Below are 21,096 nucleotides of genomic sequence, written 5' to 3'. Positions count from 1 at the left end.
CTGTGGCGACCCCGAACGGGAGCAGCCGAAAGAAGAAGAAGAAGAAATGGTTTTCGATATACGCTCTTAACACAATGCAGACACGTACGTATGTAGTACGTAACTGATTGCTTACAATTTAGCTCAGAGATTTATGGCTTAGCCGTAAATGCAAAACACAAGACTTAGCTCAGATAGTATGATTCTGCTGCGAGAGGGGGGAAGGTGGAGGTGAGGAAGATGTGCATGTATAACTTGTGATGGCCATTTGATCATTAAGAGCACGACGAAAAAAAATTCAGTATCCTGGCATATTTTTTTTCAGTCCCCTTATTCAGCTCCCCAGTATTTTCAGCCCCCTTCAAAATTTTTTTTTTAACCTACATGGAGGTTTCCGCATTTTCATTTCAGAAACACCTGCCATGTTGAAGGGAAATTGGGGTGTCATTCACTTATTTTATGCCCGTGGGAGGGGGCATCGGATACATCTTGCTCCAGAAACATTGTGGATGCCACTCGGAAGCACCGGACTGCTGCCCGGGTGGGTGGCGCATCATTTTTGCCGGCTCTCGCTTCCTCTCCGGCGCCGAGTCAAGATATGCACCGATTGAAGGGGAAGCACTTGCCGTCGCATGGGGTCTGGACCAAACCCGTTTCTTCACGCAGGGTTGCGACAACTTGCTAGTCATGACGGACGACAAACTGTTGGTCAAGATTTTTGGTGACTGCACTCTTGATGTGATTACCAACACCAGACTCTTTCAGCTGAAACAGCACACCTTGCCTTGGCACTTCTCCATCATACACATGCCTGGGATGTCCAATTTGGCCACCGACGCGACGTTTTGCCATCCTTCGCCATTAATTGCATTAAGCTCCTTGGCCGTCGTCGATCAAATGGAACATGCACTTGCCGCTGTGATCCGGCGCAAAGCCGCCGAGATTTTGGTGCTACCATGGTCTCAAATCGTCGAAGAAACCCAGAACGACGACAACATGCGTGCCCTGGAGGTTGCGAACGGCTTCCCAGTAACCGACAAAGACTTTCCTCTAGCTTCCCCCTTCTGGCACTACCATGACACGCTCTACATTTCAGACGGTGCTGTCCTTTTTGAGGATCGAGTCGTTGTTCCACCCTCGCTCTGCCATGCTGTTTTGGACAACCTCCAAGCTGCTCACCAAGGGACCTCGTCTATGGAGCTCCGTGCATGTGCCATCATCTTCTGGCCGGGGATCACTGCGGACATTCACATGATATGCGCAGCATGCGCCGACTGCAACCGCAATGCGCCGTCGCAGCCTCCTCTTCCTGCAGCATCAACAGTGCCTCCATCAACTTCTTTCGAATCTGTCGACGCTGACTATTTCGAATTTGTGGGACACCATTACTTGGTTGTTGGTGACCGCTTGTCAGTTGGTCGGAAGTATTCACGTGTCCTCCCGGTTTCTCGCACACAAGTTCTGCGGGCCTCATCGGGTGCCTCCACTCACTATTCGCCACTTTTGGCGTACCGGAAGAACTCTCCAGCGACGGCGGGCCGGAGTTCACTGCCGGTGTTACCCGTGACTTTCTCGTTAGATGGGGCGTCAAGCATTGCATCTCATCCTCATACCACCCTCAAGCGAACGGCTGAGCAGAGGTTGCAGTCAAAACCACCAAACAGCTTCTGAGATCCAACATCGGTCCAACCGGAATGCTCGACAACGACCGCTTCCTGCGAGCCCTCCTTCAACTAAGAAACACGCCTGACCCCAACTGCAACATTTCGCCCGCCCAAATCATCTTCAGGAAGCCGCTGCGAGACTCGCTGCTTTTTGTGAACCGACTGGAAAAATTTTCCAACCCCAACATCAGGCCTACATGGCGGGAGGCCTGGGAAATGAAAGAGTCGTCGCTTCGCACACGCTGCGCTCGGTCGCAGGAATCTCTGAACAGCCGTGCTCGCCCTGCGCTCCCTCTCCATGCGGGAGACAGATGTTTCATGCAAAATGGTGTGGGAAATCATCCCAAGCGATGGGACAGAACCGACACGGTCACCAAGGTGTTTGATCACGACAAATACTGCATCAAGGTTGACTTTTGGGGGAGGGTGACAACACGGAATCGCAAATTCCTCCGCACATTCATCCCAGTTTAACGGACATTACCATGCCCACTCCCGCCCCCTCGTCATACCCGCTGCGGCGAGACTCGCGGCCACCAACGGATGTCCGCACCTTCACTCAACCTCCTCCGTGTCAGTTTCTTGCACAAGATCCGCCTGCCCCCAGTCAGACACCAGAGAAGCCGCCTCCGCTTATTGCGCCGTCAACTCCTCCTCGCGCGGCTCCTCCTGCGAGCGGCCCTACAACGCCGTGGTCCTCCCCATCGAACCGTGTCACGCCACCTTCCTCACCTACAGACCCCATCGCTCCGACCTCACCGCCCACCCCTCCTGCTGCACATCCTCATCGTGCGACTCGAAAACCGGCCTGGCAGGAATTGGGTGACTGGTTGATGCAGTAGATAAGCTCGTGGTGTGGACCCCGAGCTGGGGGGGGGGGGATGAAGAGTGATTGTCATTGCCCTATGTCCTAATGTCTTGTGCATTTGTCCATTATTATTTTATTCATTATAGTTGGACATTATCGTTGGTTCGTATTATTATTATCATTAGTGCAATTGTATATCACCAGTTAGTAATGTTGAATACGCCAATGTCGACATGAGATCTTCATTGTTAGTTCATGGCATTTTCCTGTGTACCATATCGTGTGAAAGTAAACAGACTAATATTGTCTATTTTCCCTTTTGGTTGCAGATAAAATGCCATTATCATTGTCAATAAAATATTCAACTTCACAAAAGAGTTCTTCTTCAGTTACCAATACACTACAGCTTTATCCGAACCTTGGGAAAGGGAACGCGAACTGAACAAAATAAGGAAAGAAAAGCGAAATAAAAAAGGAAAATAAAGGTTTCAGGGGAAAAGTTTTTGAATTTTGAAAAGACGAACAGGGAACTGACCAGGAACCGACGATACCCTGACTGGCGGCGCGACGTGCTCTCTCTCTTCTCTACACAGAGGGGAAACACGGGGAAACCTCACAAACAAAAACACACGAACACAGAGGGGAAACACGGGGAAACCTCACAAACAAAAACACACGAACACAGGGGGGAAACACGGGGAAACCTCACGAACAAAAACACACGAACACAGAGGGGAAACACGGGGAAACCTCACAAACAAAAACACACGAACACAGAGGGGAAACACGGGGAAACCTCACAAACAAAAACACACGAACACAGGGGGGAAACACGGGGAAACCTCACGAACAAAAACACACGAACACAGAGGGGAAACACGGGGAAACCTCACAAACAAAAACACACGAACACAGGGGGTAAACACGGGGAAACCTCACGAACAAAAACACACGAACACAGAGGGGAAACACGGGGAAACCTCACAAACAAAAACACACGAACACAGAGGGGAAACACGGGGAAACCTCACAAACAAAAACACACGAACACAGAGGGGAAACACGGGAAAACCTCACAAACAAAAACACACGAACACAGAGGGGAAACACGGGGAAACCTCACAAACAAAAACACACGAACACAGAGGGGAAACACGGGGAAACCTCACAAACAAAAACACACGAACACAGAGGGGAAACACGGGGAAACCTCACAAACAAAAACACACGAACACAGAGGGGAAACACGGGGAAACCTCACGAACAAAAACACACGGACACAGAGGGGAAACACGGGGAAACCTCACGAACAAAAACACGAACACAGAGGGGAAACACGGGGAAACCTCACAAACAAAAACACACGAACACAGAGGGGAAACACGGGGAAACCTCACAAACAAAAACACACGAACACAGAGGGGAAACACGGGGAAACCTCACAAACAAAAACACACGAACACAGAGGGGAAACACGGGGAAACCTCACAAACAAAAACACACGAACACACAGGAACGAAATGGGGAGTGTGGAAACACAAATCAGCACAAGGGAGGACGAGGCAAGAATCAGCCCTGACAGTCACCTCCACACAACGTCCCAACGAGACAGACAGACGGAGTGATGGTTTATTAATATAATATTCATCAAGGACTGGGCCAGTTTCACCGTTCGACATTTTGAAACTGAAGATGTTTGTGTGAAATTTGTGACCCTGTCGATCAGAAGGAAGTTCTTTCGGATATTCCTGATGGCCTCCTCCTCTCTCACAGGTTTCTTCTTCTGTCTGGGTTGGAATTTCAGAGACCTGGTGACGTCATAGTTTACACATTGGAATTTCAGAGACCTGGTGACGTCATAGTTTACACATTGGAATTTGAGGGGCCCTCAATGTTCTGTGAGAGTTCATGGCCTTGTGATTATGATCCACCATCTCTCTGAACTTCACTTTCAATTGCACGAAGAAATTGTTTTTTTATTTCATCAATAGCGGGACCACCTCGAGATTCCTCACAAATTGTTTCCCTCACTTGTGGAACACGAGGTCTCCTGTCACTGGAACGAGAGATACTGCTCTTAATTACACCGACATGGAACATAGTACGAGAGCCTTTCTGTGTTTCTTTTTCCCGCCGCTCCTTCTCATGGCTTTACTGAGCACCGGACCTGTGTTGGTAAAAAAACAGACATGGCTTACTTGTTACAAGTTACCATCAGTACACACTGTACAGTGCAGTGTACAGTAGGTACTGTATTTACAGTTGTGAATCAATTCCTCTGACGTCACATTATTTTCCCCTGTCATTGGTTAGAACTTTGAAGTGCCGTCGTCTACAGATCACCAGAAATCTTTGCTCATGGGTGAAACTCTTCCACATGATCACGGAAATACCCTTTTTATTTTAAATAACAACAAATATGGAGGTTTTCGTATTTTCGTCGTCAGAAGCACAAACCGTGGGAAATTGGGGTGTTATTCACTTATTACGTTGTGCGGATTCGTTTCTTCCCTCATTTCACCCGGATGGACTTTTGATTTACGTCATGACGTCATTACCGCGATTAACATTGTGTAAATTGTTCGCACAGCAGTTTTTTTTCATGACAGAGGAGGGAAATAACATAATACTCTCCATGGTGATGTAATTATTACCATGAGGAGTCGAGAATTTCGCTCCCACAGAATTAATGTGATTTCATTCCCTTGATTTCTCGACTTCCAGTTCAAAAATCCTCAATAAGCCCCGCCCCCACACCCCGCCTCGCCCCGCCCCCACACCCCGTCTCGCCCCGCCCCCGCAAGCGTTATTTAATTTTTGACGGCCCATTATGACGAACAATGAAGGGGGCGTTCCCATTCGTCACCAGGGAATGAGGTTCATTGTTCGTCATTGTTTCTCGCTCGTGTGGAGACGATCAAAAAGGTTCTCTCGGTGTTTTCGCTTCTGTTGATTTAATATTTCACCATGAGACGATTTGAGGTTTTACCTTGTCAGGAGATTAGAAGTCATCAATCTCCATTAAACGCGGATAACGATGCAGACAATCCTTGCGACGACGAGGATGACGTGAACATTTGGAGACGTGAAGAGTGTTTTCCTAACGACCACGAGATGCCCAAGGTGAACCATATGTTCCATTTCCTGTTGATTCTCTTCCCCAGGTGTTCATGTTCACCTTGTGTACAACCCCCAAGTTCATCCTCCACACGGACACAATGTGAAATATTATTTTTATATTTTATTGTTTCCTTCCCTCTTCCAGAAAGTCCTCTCGGAGTGGAATGAGGTTTCTATGTTTTCTTACAGGTTCCGAACCTGGAAATTATCCAGAAACTTGGAGAAGGAGCCTTCGGGAATGTTTACAAAGCGACAAACCTGGAATCTGGGACTCGGGTAAGAATGTGAGCGGTTCGTTCGGTTTCACTCATTCATTCGTTCCTCGGTGTAATTCGTTCGTTCCTCGGTGTAATTTGTTCGTTCCTCAGTGTAATTCATTCGTTCCTCGGTGTAATTCATTCGTGCCCCGGTGTAATTCATTCGTTCCTCAGTGTAATTCGTTCGTTCCTCAGTGTAATTCATTCGTTCCTCAGTGTAATTCGTTCGTTCCTCGGTGAAATTCATTCGTTCCTCGGTGTAATTCATTCGTTCCTCGGTGTAATTCATTCGAAGGACTGACTGGACATGAGGTCGAGATACAAGGAGTCGTCAACCAACCAATGTCTCTCAGAGTCTCGACGTTTATTGGTGTAAATTCACATGCAAAGATCAAATGAACAGAACAAACATTGAATTGTAAATATTCGGATATTTATTGATGAAACAGATTTACAAATGATCACGTGTTGTAATTTTGTGGTGAATATTCATTTGATTTGGATCCACGGGCCGTCCGACCCGATCATGTTGCTGTTGTTGTTGTTGTTGTTGTTGTTGGCCCAGAGCAGCCTTGCCCGACCAGGACCGCGGGACGGACACGGATCTTCATGTAAAAATTTGTGTTCCTGACTTTGTGGTTTCATTGTGCTCCTGACTTTGTGGTTTCATTGTTCTCCTGACTTTGTGGTTTCATTGTTCTCCTGACTTTGTGGTTTTATTGTTTTCCTGACTTTGTGGTTTCATTGTTCTCCTGAACGTAATTTTGTTGAGTTTTGATTGTTCAAGATATCTTTCAATCAGTCAATCTTCGTAGTACAGCGGATAAGCACAATAATTGTGCGTTTCATGAGAAAAGCATGAATTTTCTGACATAGTTAGTGAATACCATAAGGTTGATATGGAACGGCAAGCTTGGCAAGCGCTAGCTAGCTGCTTGGGAACTGAACACACCGTGGTTGTACAGCTTTTATCATTCCATTGTGACGATAGTACAGCGGATAAGCTCTCATATTTTAACAAATTGTGCATTTTATGAGAAAAGCATGAAATTTCTAGCATAGTTAGGTCATACCATAATGTTTATTTTCCAGTGTGGAGGGAAGTCAGATTTGATCTCTGAGGACTGTGAGAGGTCAAATACAAGATGGCCGCCAGTCCACCGGGTCTAATGTTCAAACACACTTAATTTTGGAACTAAACAGTGTAACAAAAATTTTTTTTTAAGGTGTCATTTCCAACTTAATTGGGGATGCCCGTTCATTTGATGATACGTTTGAGATCGCCAGAATTCAAGGAAATGCATTTAGGTCAAGGTCAAGGTAAAAATTGACCAAAAATAAGCAATCGGTTGAAATTTGCAAGTGAACCCCCGGTGGTGTCTCATGTTTGAGATGTCATTTAAACGAATCTTCAGATGCCCATATATTTTATGTTAATTTACAGGTTGCCAGAAGAGGTCATACATTGAGGTCAAGGTCAAGACTGAAGTATCCCAAGTGTGCCGATATCTGAAAATAATCAAGATTAAGTCAAAAGAGAAGGCAAAGCTCGCAGCACTGAAGAATGCCTGTGGTCTTTTCGAGGCTGTATATCTCCTGTCAAACACGAGATGAAAACATGGACAATTTCTTCTTCCATGAAAACCATGCAGCCCCACCAGCTCTGTCAAATGGAGGAGAAATGTGGATTGGGGTTAAATCAGATCTACTTCGCTGCCTGGAATCAGATCTGCTCGAAAACAATAGTGCGCCTGTGGCTGATGTAACAATTCTCGATGGTGCAGCTGTTGTTCAAATGCTAAATCCTGGAACATCAAGAACATTTCAAGAGTATGGAGAAAGGGTGTTTGCACCATACATCTCTGCTCAACTTGAGAAAAACAGCCGCATCGACCTTGTCTGGGATGTATACCTACCCGCCAGCCTCAAAGCCTCAACAAGACAGAAGAGGGGAAAGGGCGCCAGGAAAAGAGTGGCTCCTACTGTGATGCCAAAGAAATGGAAGGACTTCCTTCGATACAATGAGAACAAAACCTAATTGTTTGCTTTCCTGTCACGTGAAGCTGTTCATCTTCCTCTTGCAGAGGGCAAGGAACTGTATGCAACAGGTGGAAGTGGAGTCCTCTGCTCTCCGGCTGAGTCATACTTGGCCCACCTTGCCCCATGTTCACAAGAGGAGGCCGACACTCGTCTATGTCTGCATGTGGCAGATGCTGTGCAAAACGGGTTTAAGAAGGTGACCAAACGCACCGTTGATACTGATGTGGTGGTACTGGCTGTGGCTTCATTCAGCAAGACAGCTCCTGATGAGCTGTGGGTTGCCTTTGGTGTCGGGTCAAGCTTTCGGTACATAGCTGTTCACTAAATGGTTGCCACAATGAATCCAACACAGTGTCTGACAATCCCAGTCCTTCACGCTTTCACCGGGTGTGACGCTGTATCTGCATTCACTGGCAGAGGAAAGAAGACAGCATGGAAAACTTGGAAGTCTTTCCCAGAGGTGAATGATGCTTTCAATGAACTGGTATGCATGCCAACTGAGATCAGTGAAGGATCAATGTTACTGCTGGAGCGATTTCTCGTGCCGATGTACGACCAAACCAGTGAGAGTACGGAAGTGAATGATGCCAGGAAACAGGTCTTCACACAGAAGTCTAGAACTCTAGAGCACATTCCTTCAACCCAGGCAGCACTGAAGCAGCACGTCAAGTGCACTTGCGACCAAGAACTGTTGGAACCAGGCATTGGTCTTGGATCCTGAGATGCCAGACACATCTGACTGGGGCTGGACAAGGGAAACAACTGGGTGGCAGCCGCTTTGGACCACTCTCCCTGAAGCATCAAAATCATGCCATGAATTGATCCATTGTCGCTGCAAGAAAGGGTGCACTGGACGGTGCAAGTGTGCCAAAGCTGCACTCAAGTGCACTGCACTGTGCTTCTGTTCTGGAGACTGTTAGATTTTGATCATTACCGATAGGATATTCGGAAATTGTGGATAGTGCTAATTCAAAAATTATTATGACTTGGAAGATTCATAGTTATTGTGAGCTACATTGATCCGTACTAGTTTGCCGGATAGAAATGATATTTCAAAGGAAGTTGTTACGCAATTTGGTAGAAATATGTGGATATCTAGTGCACATCGTGTCAAAATGGAAGCGAAGTTTCACTGTTTTTGCATCGGTCCAATCCAGTGTCCAAGCTAAAATAAATGTATTAGCAAAAGAATGTCCAAAAGTTTTTAACGTAATTTGACATTGACCTTGATCTAAATGCAAGTCCTTGGGTTCTGGCGATCTCAAAAGTATCACCAAATGAATGGGCATCCACAACTTAGTTGGAAATGACACCTTAAATGTTTTTCAACACTGTTTGGTTCCAAAATTAAACGCGTTTGAACATTAGACCTGGTGGACTGGTGGCCATCTTGGATTTGACCTCTCACGGTCCTCAGAGGTCAAATCTGACTTCCCTCCACATCCGAAAATAAACATTATGGTATGACCGAACTATGCTAGAAATTTCATGCTTTTCTCATAAAATGCACAATTTGTTAAAATATCAGAGTTTATCCGCTGTACTATCGACACAATGGAATGATAAAAGCTGGACAACCACGGTGTGTTCAGTTCCCAAGCAGCTTGCTCGCGCTTGCCAAGCCTGCCGTTCCATATGGGCGGTTTTGAGTGGAGTGCTGACTTGAGTGCTTCAACGTCCGTCCACAGAATGAGAAAATCAAGTTTGGTTTAATAAATAAATATGGCTCCACTTAACACTTAATGGTTTTTTTTCTTGAATAAATATCTTGAAACGGATATTTTTAACGTTTTTTTTTTTTTGGTGTATTTGTATTCTGATTGGCCCTGCTCCCCAAAAAACGATGATGTGATGACGTCATACGTGACCCGCCTCGTCATCTCGAGGATACTTTTGCTGCGGGACCGACATTTACATGCGGCGTTCATATGCTCTGAACTGTGAAAAAGTACTGAGAATGGCAGCACGATGTATTGCTGATAGCTGTAGCAAAACAACTAAAGATGTTGTGAGGATCCGTGTTTGACCAAAAGATTCAACTGAAAGGAGAATTTGGACACCAAGGTGAAACTGAGCAGAGGAACGTGGCACGGCCAGACGGGTTGAAGTGGACTTTGTAGCACCCAGTTTGAAGATGATACGTTCCACTCCGTCCTGTATTCCCAGTTTGGGAAGAGTAAATTGCAGAGATTGAAAGCCGACACGATCCCGACGAAAATTAGAGATAATCCTCATCCGATGGAAAACAACAAAATGGACAGAACAGCGGGGGAAAGGGGCCATTCAAAAATTACATAGCGCATGGAGAGTGGGAGGAGCACGTCCAAGTGTTGCAGGGTGTGTTGGGGGTGTATGTCCAAGTGTTACGGGGGGGGGGGGGTTGTCCAAGTGTTACGGAGATGTACTGTACATCCTGACATGAGAACTTATTAAAAAAAATTCCAGCGATTCCACACCATTTGAGAGATGTGGCCAAAATGATATATAGCACGACATCTCCAAACGTTGTGAATGGATTGTGACAAGAGGAGATTAATGGATTCCATCAAGAGCCACATGTTAGTTCCGAGAGTAGAGGTCAGCAAGCCATGTGTGGAGTTGGCCTTGGATGCCATGAGCAGAGGATTTGGAGAGTAAGGCAGGATGCCAGACTGTATCAAAAGCATGAGATATGTCCAGAGAGACGGCGCTGATCTCGTATCCGACATTGAGTACCTCCATCCATTGTAGGAAGAGCATGAGCAGCATATCCAAGGTTGAGTGACTTTGTCTGAAACTAAATTGATGATCTGAGATGAGGATGTTGGAGAAAAGGAAGGATTTCATATCAACTGCAATGATGGATGACCTGACCTTGCTGATGATTGGAAAGAGGATAGGTCTGCAGTTGAGGGGATCAGTTTTTGCACATTTTTATCAAGTGTAGTGATGTTGCTGTTTTCCAAGCAGATGGAAGATGACCTCGGGTAAATGATGGGGTGAAAAGCGCAGAGAGAGGATGTGCGTATACCTCCGTCACATAATACCTGATCCACGAGAACATATCGGGCCGAATACATTTTTGAGATATCGTGCTATATTGTTACGAATTTGGAAGCCTTGTGCACACAGACAGACAGCCGCCCCCATAGCTCAGTTATTTCGATGAGTAAATGTGGATAGATCGCTCCCTTTCCCTTGTTTAGTGGGTAATTAAGTGAACATGCGCTGCAAAGTTATATTTTCGATAGGATTTTTACACTTGTAACAACCACAGCAACGACATCTTCACTTTCACATGACAACGCTCTGCTCGCAGCATCCTTCGTGCGTGCGCCAGCAAGCGCGCGCATGGGCGGAGCCTAACATAGGCATGGCATCCCTGTAAGCCATTCGGCAAGGAGCGGGCGTCTCACCCGCCCTGTTTCCGACTCAACACGATCGCCATTAAGCACGTGGCCAGAGGTGAGGAGGTGGGCGGAGCCACAAATGCCTCTCAAGAGGCGACTGTTCAGGAGAAGAGGCCCCTCCCTCCAAGAGAGAAAGGGGGGGTTGATTTTGGACGAACAGAGGAGATTCATCTCGTCCTGTCGCTGGAGTCTGGTTCTCCGTCAGCTCGAGCGCGTGTAGTCTGCTTGATCGCGGAACGCATCTCTCGTCGATGCTGGGCTGGTCGCATCTCGATGCCGGTCTGGTTCGCTCGTCTCGTCGAAGACCGCACGAGGCGGGAAGATCCCTTTCGTTTCTTTTGGGTGTGAGTCTGTCTGTGGACCCGTCTTTAAGTAGAAACTGGATAAGTGCTTTTTGCCTTGTACATACTGCATTTTTTTTTATAATGGGATAACTCTGCTCCTTGCGTGCCCATTATAAATAAAGCCCCTGTTAAATGTTTCGGCTCATTTTTGTGTTTCTTTCATTGGCTTAGCACAGTGCGTGTTGGGAAATTTTGGAAGCAGCAAATTGTACGTTTGGACCGACGGGACCTCGGTAACCATCCGCTCGGGTTACGCACGGGTCGAGCACGCATACGGCTCGTCCCTTACGAGTGCCGTTGAGGGTGTGAATCCTCGGTAGCTCACCACATGGGTCTCAAGGTATTTTGAAGTTTGGCAGATAACCCTGTCCCACGTGGTTTATTTATTGACGAGTCACGGTCCTGTAAAGGACCCGTACCTTTCGGAGTTTTCCGTCACACACCGAACCTGTCCACAAAATTTCATCCGGACCGTCCACGACTTTTTTAGATATCCTGTACACAAACAAACAGACAGAAAGGGGTGGAAACATAACCTTCACCTTTGGTGGCGGACGTAATTAGAGCATGTTTGAGTGTGCAAGGGTAAACTTATTGATGGAATACACACTGATTTAAATAGTACCACCAATGAAACAAAGTAAGGCTAACATCATCTGCTCCAATCAATTGTATCATGCGGTGCACATTCACAATCATTGTAAATCAATAGAGACCAACATTGTGCTCATTTCCTGCTTTTTCATGCTCTGTTGAAAGGTTATAACATGAGATTGTTCCATATGTTTGCTGTTCCTTCCCCAGGTTGCTGTGAAGTGCACGAGGAAGAATAATTGGAACATGGTGAGTTTATAGGAATGTGATGAATGTTGGACCAGTTCCATGGAACCCCACCGGCCATTGGGACTATACAGGCTGTTTGTGACGTTTAAACCCACACGTAATCATATGAGAATGTACAGAGGTAACGGAAACGGCAGCAAAATGGTGGATGTTCCTGAGTCTCTGCCAAGAAAGATAATCAGTTTCGATATTTGGTATTCCTGTTCCTCGAGGCTCCTCAGCACCTCCTTCTGTAAATTTTTAACTGGTTCACTTCCTTTATATGAAATAAATTTAACTCTTGAAAAAATGATAACATATTTTTCATCCGGATAAGTTTTTCATAAGTTTGATCCATTTTTTTGTTTTTCAGCTCTCCAATGAAGGGAAAATATTGTCCAAGGCTTTTCATCCAAATGTTGGTAAGTGTGTCGATATCACCCTTTCCTTGAGCTTTTATATCGATTTTGGTGATGGCTCTGACTCGTGCAGTTTGTTCTCATTGTTTCTTAACACATCACAGGTATTGCTGAGTCGTCGAGACTGGAAACCCTATGAATGACAGAGAAAATGTTCACACAGTTTGAGGAACCATTGACCCATAATCTATAATAATAAATGTCAGTGTGTGTCCGTAAGTTCGTCAACCCGTCTCCTCCATAATTCCAAAACCATGAAACCTTGCGGCCCCAAACTTTGCATGCACACGAAGGGATCTCGGAGGGAGTACATGAATGAAAATTGGGTGTTTGGGTTAATTTAAACACCCCTTTTGAAGATAATTTATGGGGTAAATATCACAAAAAACGACAAAATAAGCCTTTCAAAAATAGTGGCGTGCCATCTTGGTCAGCCCTCTGTCAGCTCACAAGAGTCTGAAGCCGCCATATTTTTTGGCCTGCTCAACAATGGACAATAACAATGCCTTGACTTGGAATAAGCCACAACAATTTGTTAACGGAAAGTTTTTTTTTTCACTTTCCTCACATTATATTGAATGTCTGATCATCAAACCTACAAATCGATGGATACATGGCAATGCTTAACGCTCAGAGATGCAAGCGTTCATGGCTTTATTTAATTTATGCACATGCCAAAAGCCTCAAAATTTCTTAATCTCAGCTGAATTTCAAAATTTAAACTTCTTTATTGATTTCAACAGCAGTTTTGATCGCTAAAAAAGTGTTCGCTTGTCCAATTCGGACATTGCTTGACATTCCAGTCATCTCCAGATGCATGGTGATGACACAACTGATCGGCAATCGCTTGCTAAGCCAGCCATTACTCATCAACCGTTTCGCTGGAGTGCTTGCTTGAGTGCTTCATCGACTTGGCGAGCACTCTGCAACACTCGCACGGTCACTGAATATATCGATCAACTTGAACACACTTGAGGGCTCATTCGTCTGTGTTTTGGCCGGGCATTGCCTCCGGCGGTGAGTCGGGTGGCGATTCATTCGCTGAAAATGTGAAATTTTATTTTACGCCACATTTCCCCGATTTGTACGATCTTCTTTCATTATACGACCCTTCACTTCAGCAGAGATAAATACCTATAAAAACACTGTTTTGTTTTTAAAAGTTTCTTCAACTGTTTCGTTGCATTACTTGCTTGAGTGGTTTCGGCATTTAGTGAGCGCTCTTCAAGCTTTGATGGTGATCTTTCGGCTCGGTTCTGTTTGGGGACATTTCCGGAGTGAGGACGCCAAAATAAATGAGATGATTACAATGAGTAAAAATATTTTAGTTATTACACAAAGCAGTGAATTGCCACATCACAGTAGGATAGCTGAGAGATATGCATGCTCTCGCTCTGAGCTGTCTCGCCTGGGTTCAAATCACAGGTCAGGTAATTCATCAATGTGTGTGTACCGTCTCTCGGAATGAAGTTAAACTGGACGACACATCTGCCGGAATCCCCTCTTCCCCTCCCCCTCTCCCTCTCTCACCCTTTTCCCTGCTCCCCCTTTTCCCTGCTCCCCCACCTCTCCCTTCTCTGTTAAGGACTGACGGTTTAGTTTTGAATTTAAAATTGCTTCCCCATAGTCTTTCGTGTACAAATCAGATTAGGATTGTGCTGCTTGGAGGGGTGCAAAGGTCACTGCATGTGTGAGCATGCATGCATATAGGCATTTGACAGATAGCTAGCATGGATTTTAATTGCTCCCACCTGGTTTTATATGGAACCTAGTGGTTAAAAAGAAAATGTTGCTGATTGGACACATTTTATCACCCTTCCCTTCCCCTCACCTTGCGCTGTCTTCGCTTCCCCTCCCCTCACGCTTAGCTCCTCACAAACTCCCTCCCTACTTCCTTTCCTTGTTTCCCCCCTCCATCAGCCCAGCTTTTGCCCTCCCCTTTCCCTCCCCCCTCCTCTCTCCCCTCCCTCCTTCCTCTCTATCGCTTCTCCCTCCCTCCCCCTCCTTATTACTCCCCTCCCTTAATATTCCCATCAGAAAAGTGACGGGTGGTATTTGCTAATATTAAATAAATAACACCAAGCTTCCCCCTTCCACACTCCCTCCTTTCTCCCTCCTTGCTCTCTCCTTGCCCCCCCTCCTTCACCCCTTCCTCCTCCCTACCTCACCCTCCCTTCTCCCTCCTGTCTCTCCCTTCTCCCTCCTGTCTCTCCCTTCTCCAGACTCTTTCTTCCTTCTCCCTCCCCTCCTCCCCCCTTGCATCTCTCTCCCTTCTTCCTCTTTCTCCCCCTCCCTCCTGTCTCTCCCTTCTCCCTCCTCTTTCTTCCCATCCCTCTCCTCCATCTCCTCTCTCTCCCATCTCTCCTTACCCCCTCCCACTTTATCTCCCCGTCAGCAACGTGACGGGTTGTATTTGTTGGTATCTATCTATAATTCCAGCAATCTCTGTGTGTCTGTCTGTCTACGACCGCCGTTTCTCGACGACCGCCGGTCCGATCTGATTGAATCTTGCCAGGAATATTGCCGGGACCCGCGGATGTGCCTTTTCGAGGTTTGATATCGATCGGACGAGCGGTTCCCAAGTTACGGCCATTTTACTGCTTTTTCAGTGTTGAAAAGGTGTATATATGGCAGCTGAAGGTGTCGTTCCACCTTCTCACCTTATCATGCCAAATTTTTCCCAAATTATTAATAACCGGACAATCACCGGTCCGATCGGATTGAAACTTGCCAGGAATATTGCCGGGGACCCGCGGATGTGCCTTTTTGAGGTTTGATATCGATCGGACGAGCGGTTCCCGAGTTATGGCCACTTATCTGTCGACCAATGACAGGACACGTTGCTATGACTTCACGAATGACGTCACAATTAATGTTTATTTATTCATTTATTTATTTATTTATTTATTATTAAGTTTTTTTTGCACGATTGACCGTCCGATCTGATTGAAACTTGCCAGGAATATTGCTGGGGATCCGTGGATGTGCCTTTTCAAGGTTTGATATTAATCGGATAAGCAGTTCCCAAGTTACGGCCATTTATCTGTCGACCAATGACAAGGCACGGTGCTATGACGTCACGAATGACGTCACAATTAATGTTTGTTTGTTTATTTATTTATTTATTTATTATTAAGTTTTTTTTGCACGATTGACCGTCCGATCTGATTGAAACTTGCCAGGAATATTGCTGGAGACCCGCGGATGTGCCTTTTCGAGGTTTGATATTAATCGGACGAGCGGTTTCCAAGCTACGGCCATTTATCTGTCGACCAATATCTGCGAGAGAGGGGGGACAGGAGAGGGGGGATGAGAGTGGGGGCGAGAGAGAGGGGCGAGAGAGGAGGGGGAGAGAGGAAGGGCAAGACTAGGGGGAGAGAGGGGGAGAGAGAGGGGATGGGAGTGGGGACGAGAGAGGGGATGCGAGAGGGGGTGTGAGAGAGGGGGTGGGAGTGGAGGCGAGAGAGAGGGGTGAGGGAGAAGGGCGAGAGAGAGGGGCGAGAGAGGAGGGGGAGAGAGGGGGGCGAGAGAGAGGGGGTGAAAGAGGGGGAGAGAGAGGAGGAATAGAGGAGGGGTGAGACTAGGGGTGAGAGAGGGGGCGAGAGAGGGGAGAGAGAGAGGGGGAAAGAGGGTGGGTGAAAAAGAGGGGCGAGAGAGGAGGGGGCGAGAGAGAGGGGCGTCACAATTCAAGAGAGGGGGAGAGAGAGGAGGGGCGAGAGAGGGGGACGGGAGAGGGGCGAGTGAGAGGAGGGGCGAGACTCGGGGGGGAGAGAGAGGGGGTGAGAGAGGTGGCGCGAGAGAGGGGGCGTCACAAGAGAGGGGGCGTCGTCATATCAATCCAGTCGTCGTTTACGAGAGCGAAGGAACGAAGCTGCACACACTGGCACGCACCCACATGCACGCCCCTACGGGCCCGCACTAGTTAAATAAACGACACCAAGGGTAACATGGATCAAGTAAGTCTCGTGTTCTGATGATCTGTTTCAACATTGTTTTCATTTGTTCCATCCCGCTGTCCCTGTGCAGTGAAAGTGTTTCGTTTTCAAGTTTTGAGTGACTGCGCAGCCTTAACAATGGAGTATGTTGATGGCGGTAAGGCTTTTTCAATCCTCCTTCTGTTATGTGGTGATGTTTGTGTTCATTATCTCACATTTGAACATCGTAATCAATTTAAAATCTGTAATAATTTCCCCGTGCACACAAAGGGAAAACCAGGGTGAAGCATTTGGTTCATGTCCGTCCACCTGTCTGCCTCAGTTTATGATCATCATTTATGACGGAGGAACAACTCATTTGAATTGAATGTTTTATTTTGAACACGAATCTGAACATCAATGTGAAGACAAGTCTGTCGTTTTGTTGCACGTTGGCTCTGAATTTGTTCCGATCACACATGTGTAGAGAGGAGTGAGATGATCTTTTTTACTCTGCCGTCCTGCCTGGCACTCAAACAAAATTGAAAATCATTCCAAACAGGAAACTTAGTGTTTTTAAGGACATGATGAAGGAGGAGGAGGATATTGAGACCATACTCTGTGCAGAGCATTGGTGCTGCTTAAACAGTCTCCTTGGCTATTGGGCACAATCCTGGACGGGTCGCCACTCCAACACAGTATACCAGCAAGCTGGCACTCATTTTGCCAACCTCGGAAGGATGACAGGCAGAGTCAACCCCACCGGGTACTAATTCAACAGCTGAGTGGGATTTGAACTCAGGACCCAAAGATCCAAAGCCCACCACCCTAACCATTAAGCCAACACTAGGCATGCATGATGGACACAAACAAAAGGTCAACTAACTGATATAACATGTCAGACAGGATGATGTAATTGATACTCGGTAAAATGGTGGTGTAATCCAGAATTAATCATTTTATCCACCTTTAAACCTCTCTGAACCTTGATTGGAATTGAATTGTACATTTGAACGCCGTAGAAGGCAAATTGTCTTCATAATACTTCCAAGAACCTGCTCTATAAACATGATACATAGCATGAGGGCACGGCATGTGAGAGGTGCAGTATCGGGGGTGAAGAAGAGACCGTCACACGGCTGTGTCCGAAGCCAATTGATGCTGCATTCTATGGTGATCAATGAAGCCTCCATCTTCTAAACTGTGACTCAATGTCGTCTTATTTCAGTGTTTAAGTGTGATGTGTAAGACTGTTTTAGGAGTGTTAAACTTGCGGATTTTAAAACTATCTTTCAAATCATTATTTTCTTAGAATTGAAGAAAAGACTTGAACACGACAGGGGATAATCATGTTCTGTGAACTCACTCGTTTTAGTAAGTTATTTCTGCACAATTGTATCTAAAGTTCACGGCAGAAGTTTTTGGATGACATAAAGAAACGGGAACGACACTCTGTAGAGAACACACCGACGCCAGGCTGAATCATTTACAATTTGTATCCCAATGATCGGCCGGATCCACATCCGGAACTAAACCTAAATTGAATCGGCTTGTTCTTGTCACCTCCCCAATTCATCCACGAAGTCTTGTCCGAATTAGTCCTTAACTTGTTGAGATATCGTTTTCTGTATTTGTTATTTCTCTCCTTATTATATCATTCAATGGTGAAGAATCACTTAATATATTCTCAATTAACTTGTACATGCCTTGTATTTATTTGTTTCTGTGAAGTCTCATGATGAGTTTTGTTTGCAGAAACGCTCCATGATTTCGTCTCTCGAAATGACCCTCTGTCTGAACAATTCGCGTGGCCGATAATGTACCAGGTGAGTGAATCGTGTTCACAAGTGTGATTCACACGTCCGGTTTGAAATGTTGTATTGAACAGAAAACAAGATAATTGTGAACGAGTTTGATCTTTAATTTCAAAAGGAATCTTATCACGTGCTTTTGATCTTTTCCAGACTGTTTCTGCACTCGCACACATCCATGATCAGAACATTGTTCATTCTGACATAAAGGTAAGAATCCAGACAACGAGATGTTTTTTTTCTCGTGCTCATTTCATGATTGTGTTTTCATCACATAACTCAGATTTTTCTCACATCTCTCATTCCGACACACACAGAAATTCACAAAACTTTAGTTCTTATGTTGAACATACAGACGTTACTTTTACAAACCGCAGCGTCTGGAAGTTCACCATTCAGCAATATCACCTGAGCATTGAAATTTTATTTCCATTCATCTTTGCTGATTGAGTGGAACATTTTCACTCGAAATATAAATCTTGTATTTGGTGGTGCTGCGTTTCAACAGGAATTCATTAAATAAACTCCAATATTCTTTGGGGCTGGAAGGGTGCCCTCGAGATACCGACACTTAGCTTCTGAGTCATCTCGCCTGGGTTTGAATTCTGACCCAGGTATAAACTCTCATCGCGGTGTTTCACAAGCATGGTGATTCATCATTGTACATGCCATCCCTCAGATGCACGTTAAACTGGGGGTCCCATCTGCTGCCATGAGTTGGTGGACGTAAAAGGGAGAGTGGGCGATTCCTTGAGGAATATTGTGTATTGTTCATCCACCCAGATCCACTTCTGCAAGTCTGACCAATTCTGAGTGTTTGTCACATGTTGATCGATCATTTCAAAATTTGAGTTTTGATTCGATGGATTTTATGACTTGAAGTATTCAGAGGATCAGGAATGAAACTTCTTGTAGTAATGTTATTCGGAAGTGAAAATGATCATATTGTTGTGGGCCAGGGTTCGGTGGCGAGGACGACCGCAAGATGGAGCAGTTAGGCCGTCTCCCACCGAACACCGGAATGGAAGGTCGTAACCCTTGGATAACTCCAAAGGTCACTGGTCCCTTTGCGGACCGTGGACGCCAATATTTTGACCGCGTGGCATATGGTTAATTGTCTCGATCTCCAATGTACCTAAGTAACCATGCAGTCTAGCTACCGGGGAAACCACACCCTCGGCCGACTTTGTCCGAACCGAGTTGCTGTTACCGACTCGGATCTGGCATAACCGAGCGGAAGTTACCAAAGCCGCGCCGGACCAAATGAATGATTTACGGCAAAGATGGCCTCACTAATTCTCAATACGCACCGTGCTGGGTCAATGGTAAAAAGCACAGAAAACGAGCTGGAACATTTAACACGGGGGTTTATTTATAAACAATAATCGGGGAGGGGAGCACACAAAGAGCAAAGTTATCCGAATAAAAGAAATGCAGGCAATGTACAGTGAGTGAAATGCACTTAACAGTTCTACTTAACAGACTGGCACCACACACACACACACACACACACACACACACACACACACACACACACACACACACACACACACACACACACACACACACACACACACACACACACACACACACACACACACACACAAATAAATGGTGGCCACGGCCTTTATTTGGCCCTTCAGCTTGGGAGGGAAAGGCGAGCTGAGGGCAGGGGCCTATTCTTGCACTTGTCCGCCTCGTGCGGTCTGGTCGAGCTTGTCCGGTGGCGGGACTTGAACCCGCCACCACAACGCAGCACTCGGGACCAGGAACGACGCAACGGACACCAGCCAGCATGGGAACGGACCAGACGAGACGAGCACCCGCGGGTAGACGAGAACTCCACCAGGCAAGATGAGGCTTCTTCTCCTTCTCCTTCTTCCCTCCTTGACGGGGCGAACCTTCTCTTATCCTCCCCCTCCCCCGTGGGTCAAAGGAACCGCTCTGAGGGACTCGCCTCCGGATTGGACGAAGGGTTGTTGGGCGACTCGTGACTGCCCCTCATTAGTCAGGCCGAACACTCCACCTGGCTAAGGTGGAGCCAGCCCTGAGGTGATGAGCTTCGCTGATTGGACAAGAGGTGGTCCGGTAGAGGGGCAACGACCACCCTCCCCCTGTGCATGTCTGAGATCCCAGACGGAACAACCAGGGGAGCACCCTATTCTCCATCCACCCTTGTAGCGGGGAGGGGCGATCTCGGGTCGGCTGTCATGCTGGCCGCCGTTGATTGGACGAGCTTGCGGTGGGCGGAGGGAACCTCACCACTGTACGTGACATGCTGCACGTGGGCGATGGTGCGAAAACGAAGGATGATTGAAGATGTAAAAAACCTGACTATAAAAGTAACTCGTAGCGCACACATGTAATTAACCCATTAGACAAAAGGACGGGACCCTGACTATAAACACATACTTATCGAAATAACTGATCTGCGGGGCTGCTGTCTGTCTGTGTGCAAATGGCTTCCAGATTCGTAACAATATTTCAGATGAAAATTCACCAATTCTCTGAATGTATTTTTATATTTTT

At 46.3% G+C, this 21,096-nt stretch overlaps 1 protein-coding gene across 1 annotated transcript in view; it reads left to right on the top strand.

Annotated features, from left to right (window-relative positions):
* The first annotated feature begins 5,291 nt into the window (after window positions 1-5,291).
* The window catches only part of LOC147033354 (uncharacterized), a 50,399-nt gene continuing 34,594 nt past the window's right edge, over window positions 5,292-21,096 (top strand). Inside the window, exons 1-7 of the mRNA XM_085871610.1 lie at window positions 5,292-5,574; window positions 5,761-5,847; window positions 12,406-12,444; window positions 12,797-12,845; window positions 16,869-16,934; window positions 18,512-18,582; window positions 18,721-18,777. Of these exons, the coding sequence (XP_085727736.1) occupies window positions 5,419-5,574; window positions 5,761-5,847; window positions 12,406-12,444; window positions 12,797-12,845; window positions 16,869-16,934; window positions 18,512-18,582; window positions 18,721-18,777 (525 nt within the window). The 5' untranslated portion in view covers window positions 5,292-5,418. The remainder of the gene's footprint in view (window positions 5,575-5,760; window positions 5,848-12,405; window positions 12,445-12,796; window positions 12,846-16,868; window positions 16,935-18,511; window positions 18,583-18,720; window positions 18,778-21,096) is intronic.

This window comes from Eptatretus burgeri, chromosome 2, assembly GCF_056783735.1.
Source record: "Eptatretus burgeri isolate ZD-2024b chromosome 2, Ebu_testis_v1, whole genome shotgun sequence".
Taxonomy (NCBI): Eukaryota; Metazoa; Chordata; class Myxini; order Myxiniformes; family Myxinidae; genus Eptatretus; species Eptatretus burgeri.
The sequence above is the reverse complement of the archived record's forward strand: the minus strand, read 5'-3'. Positions and strand labels throughout refer to the sequence as shown.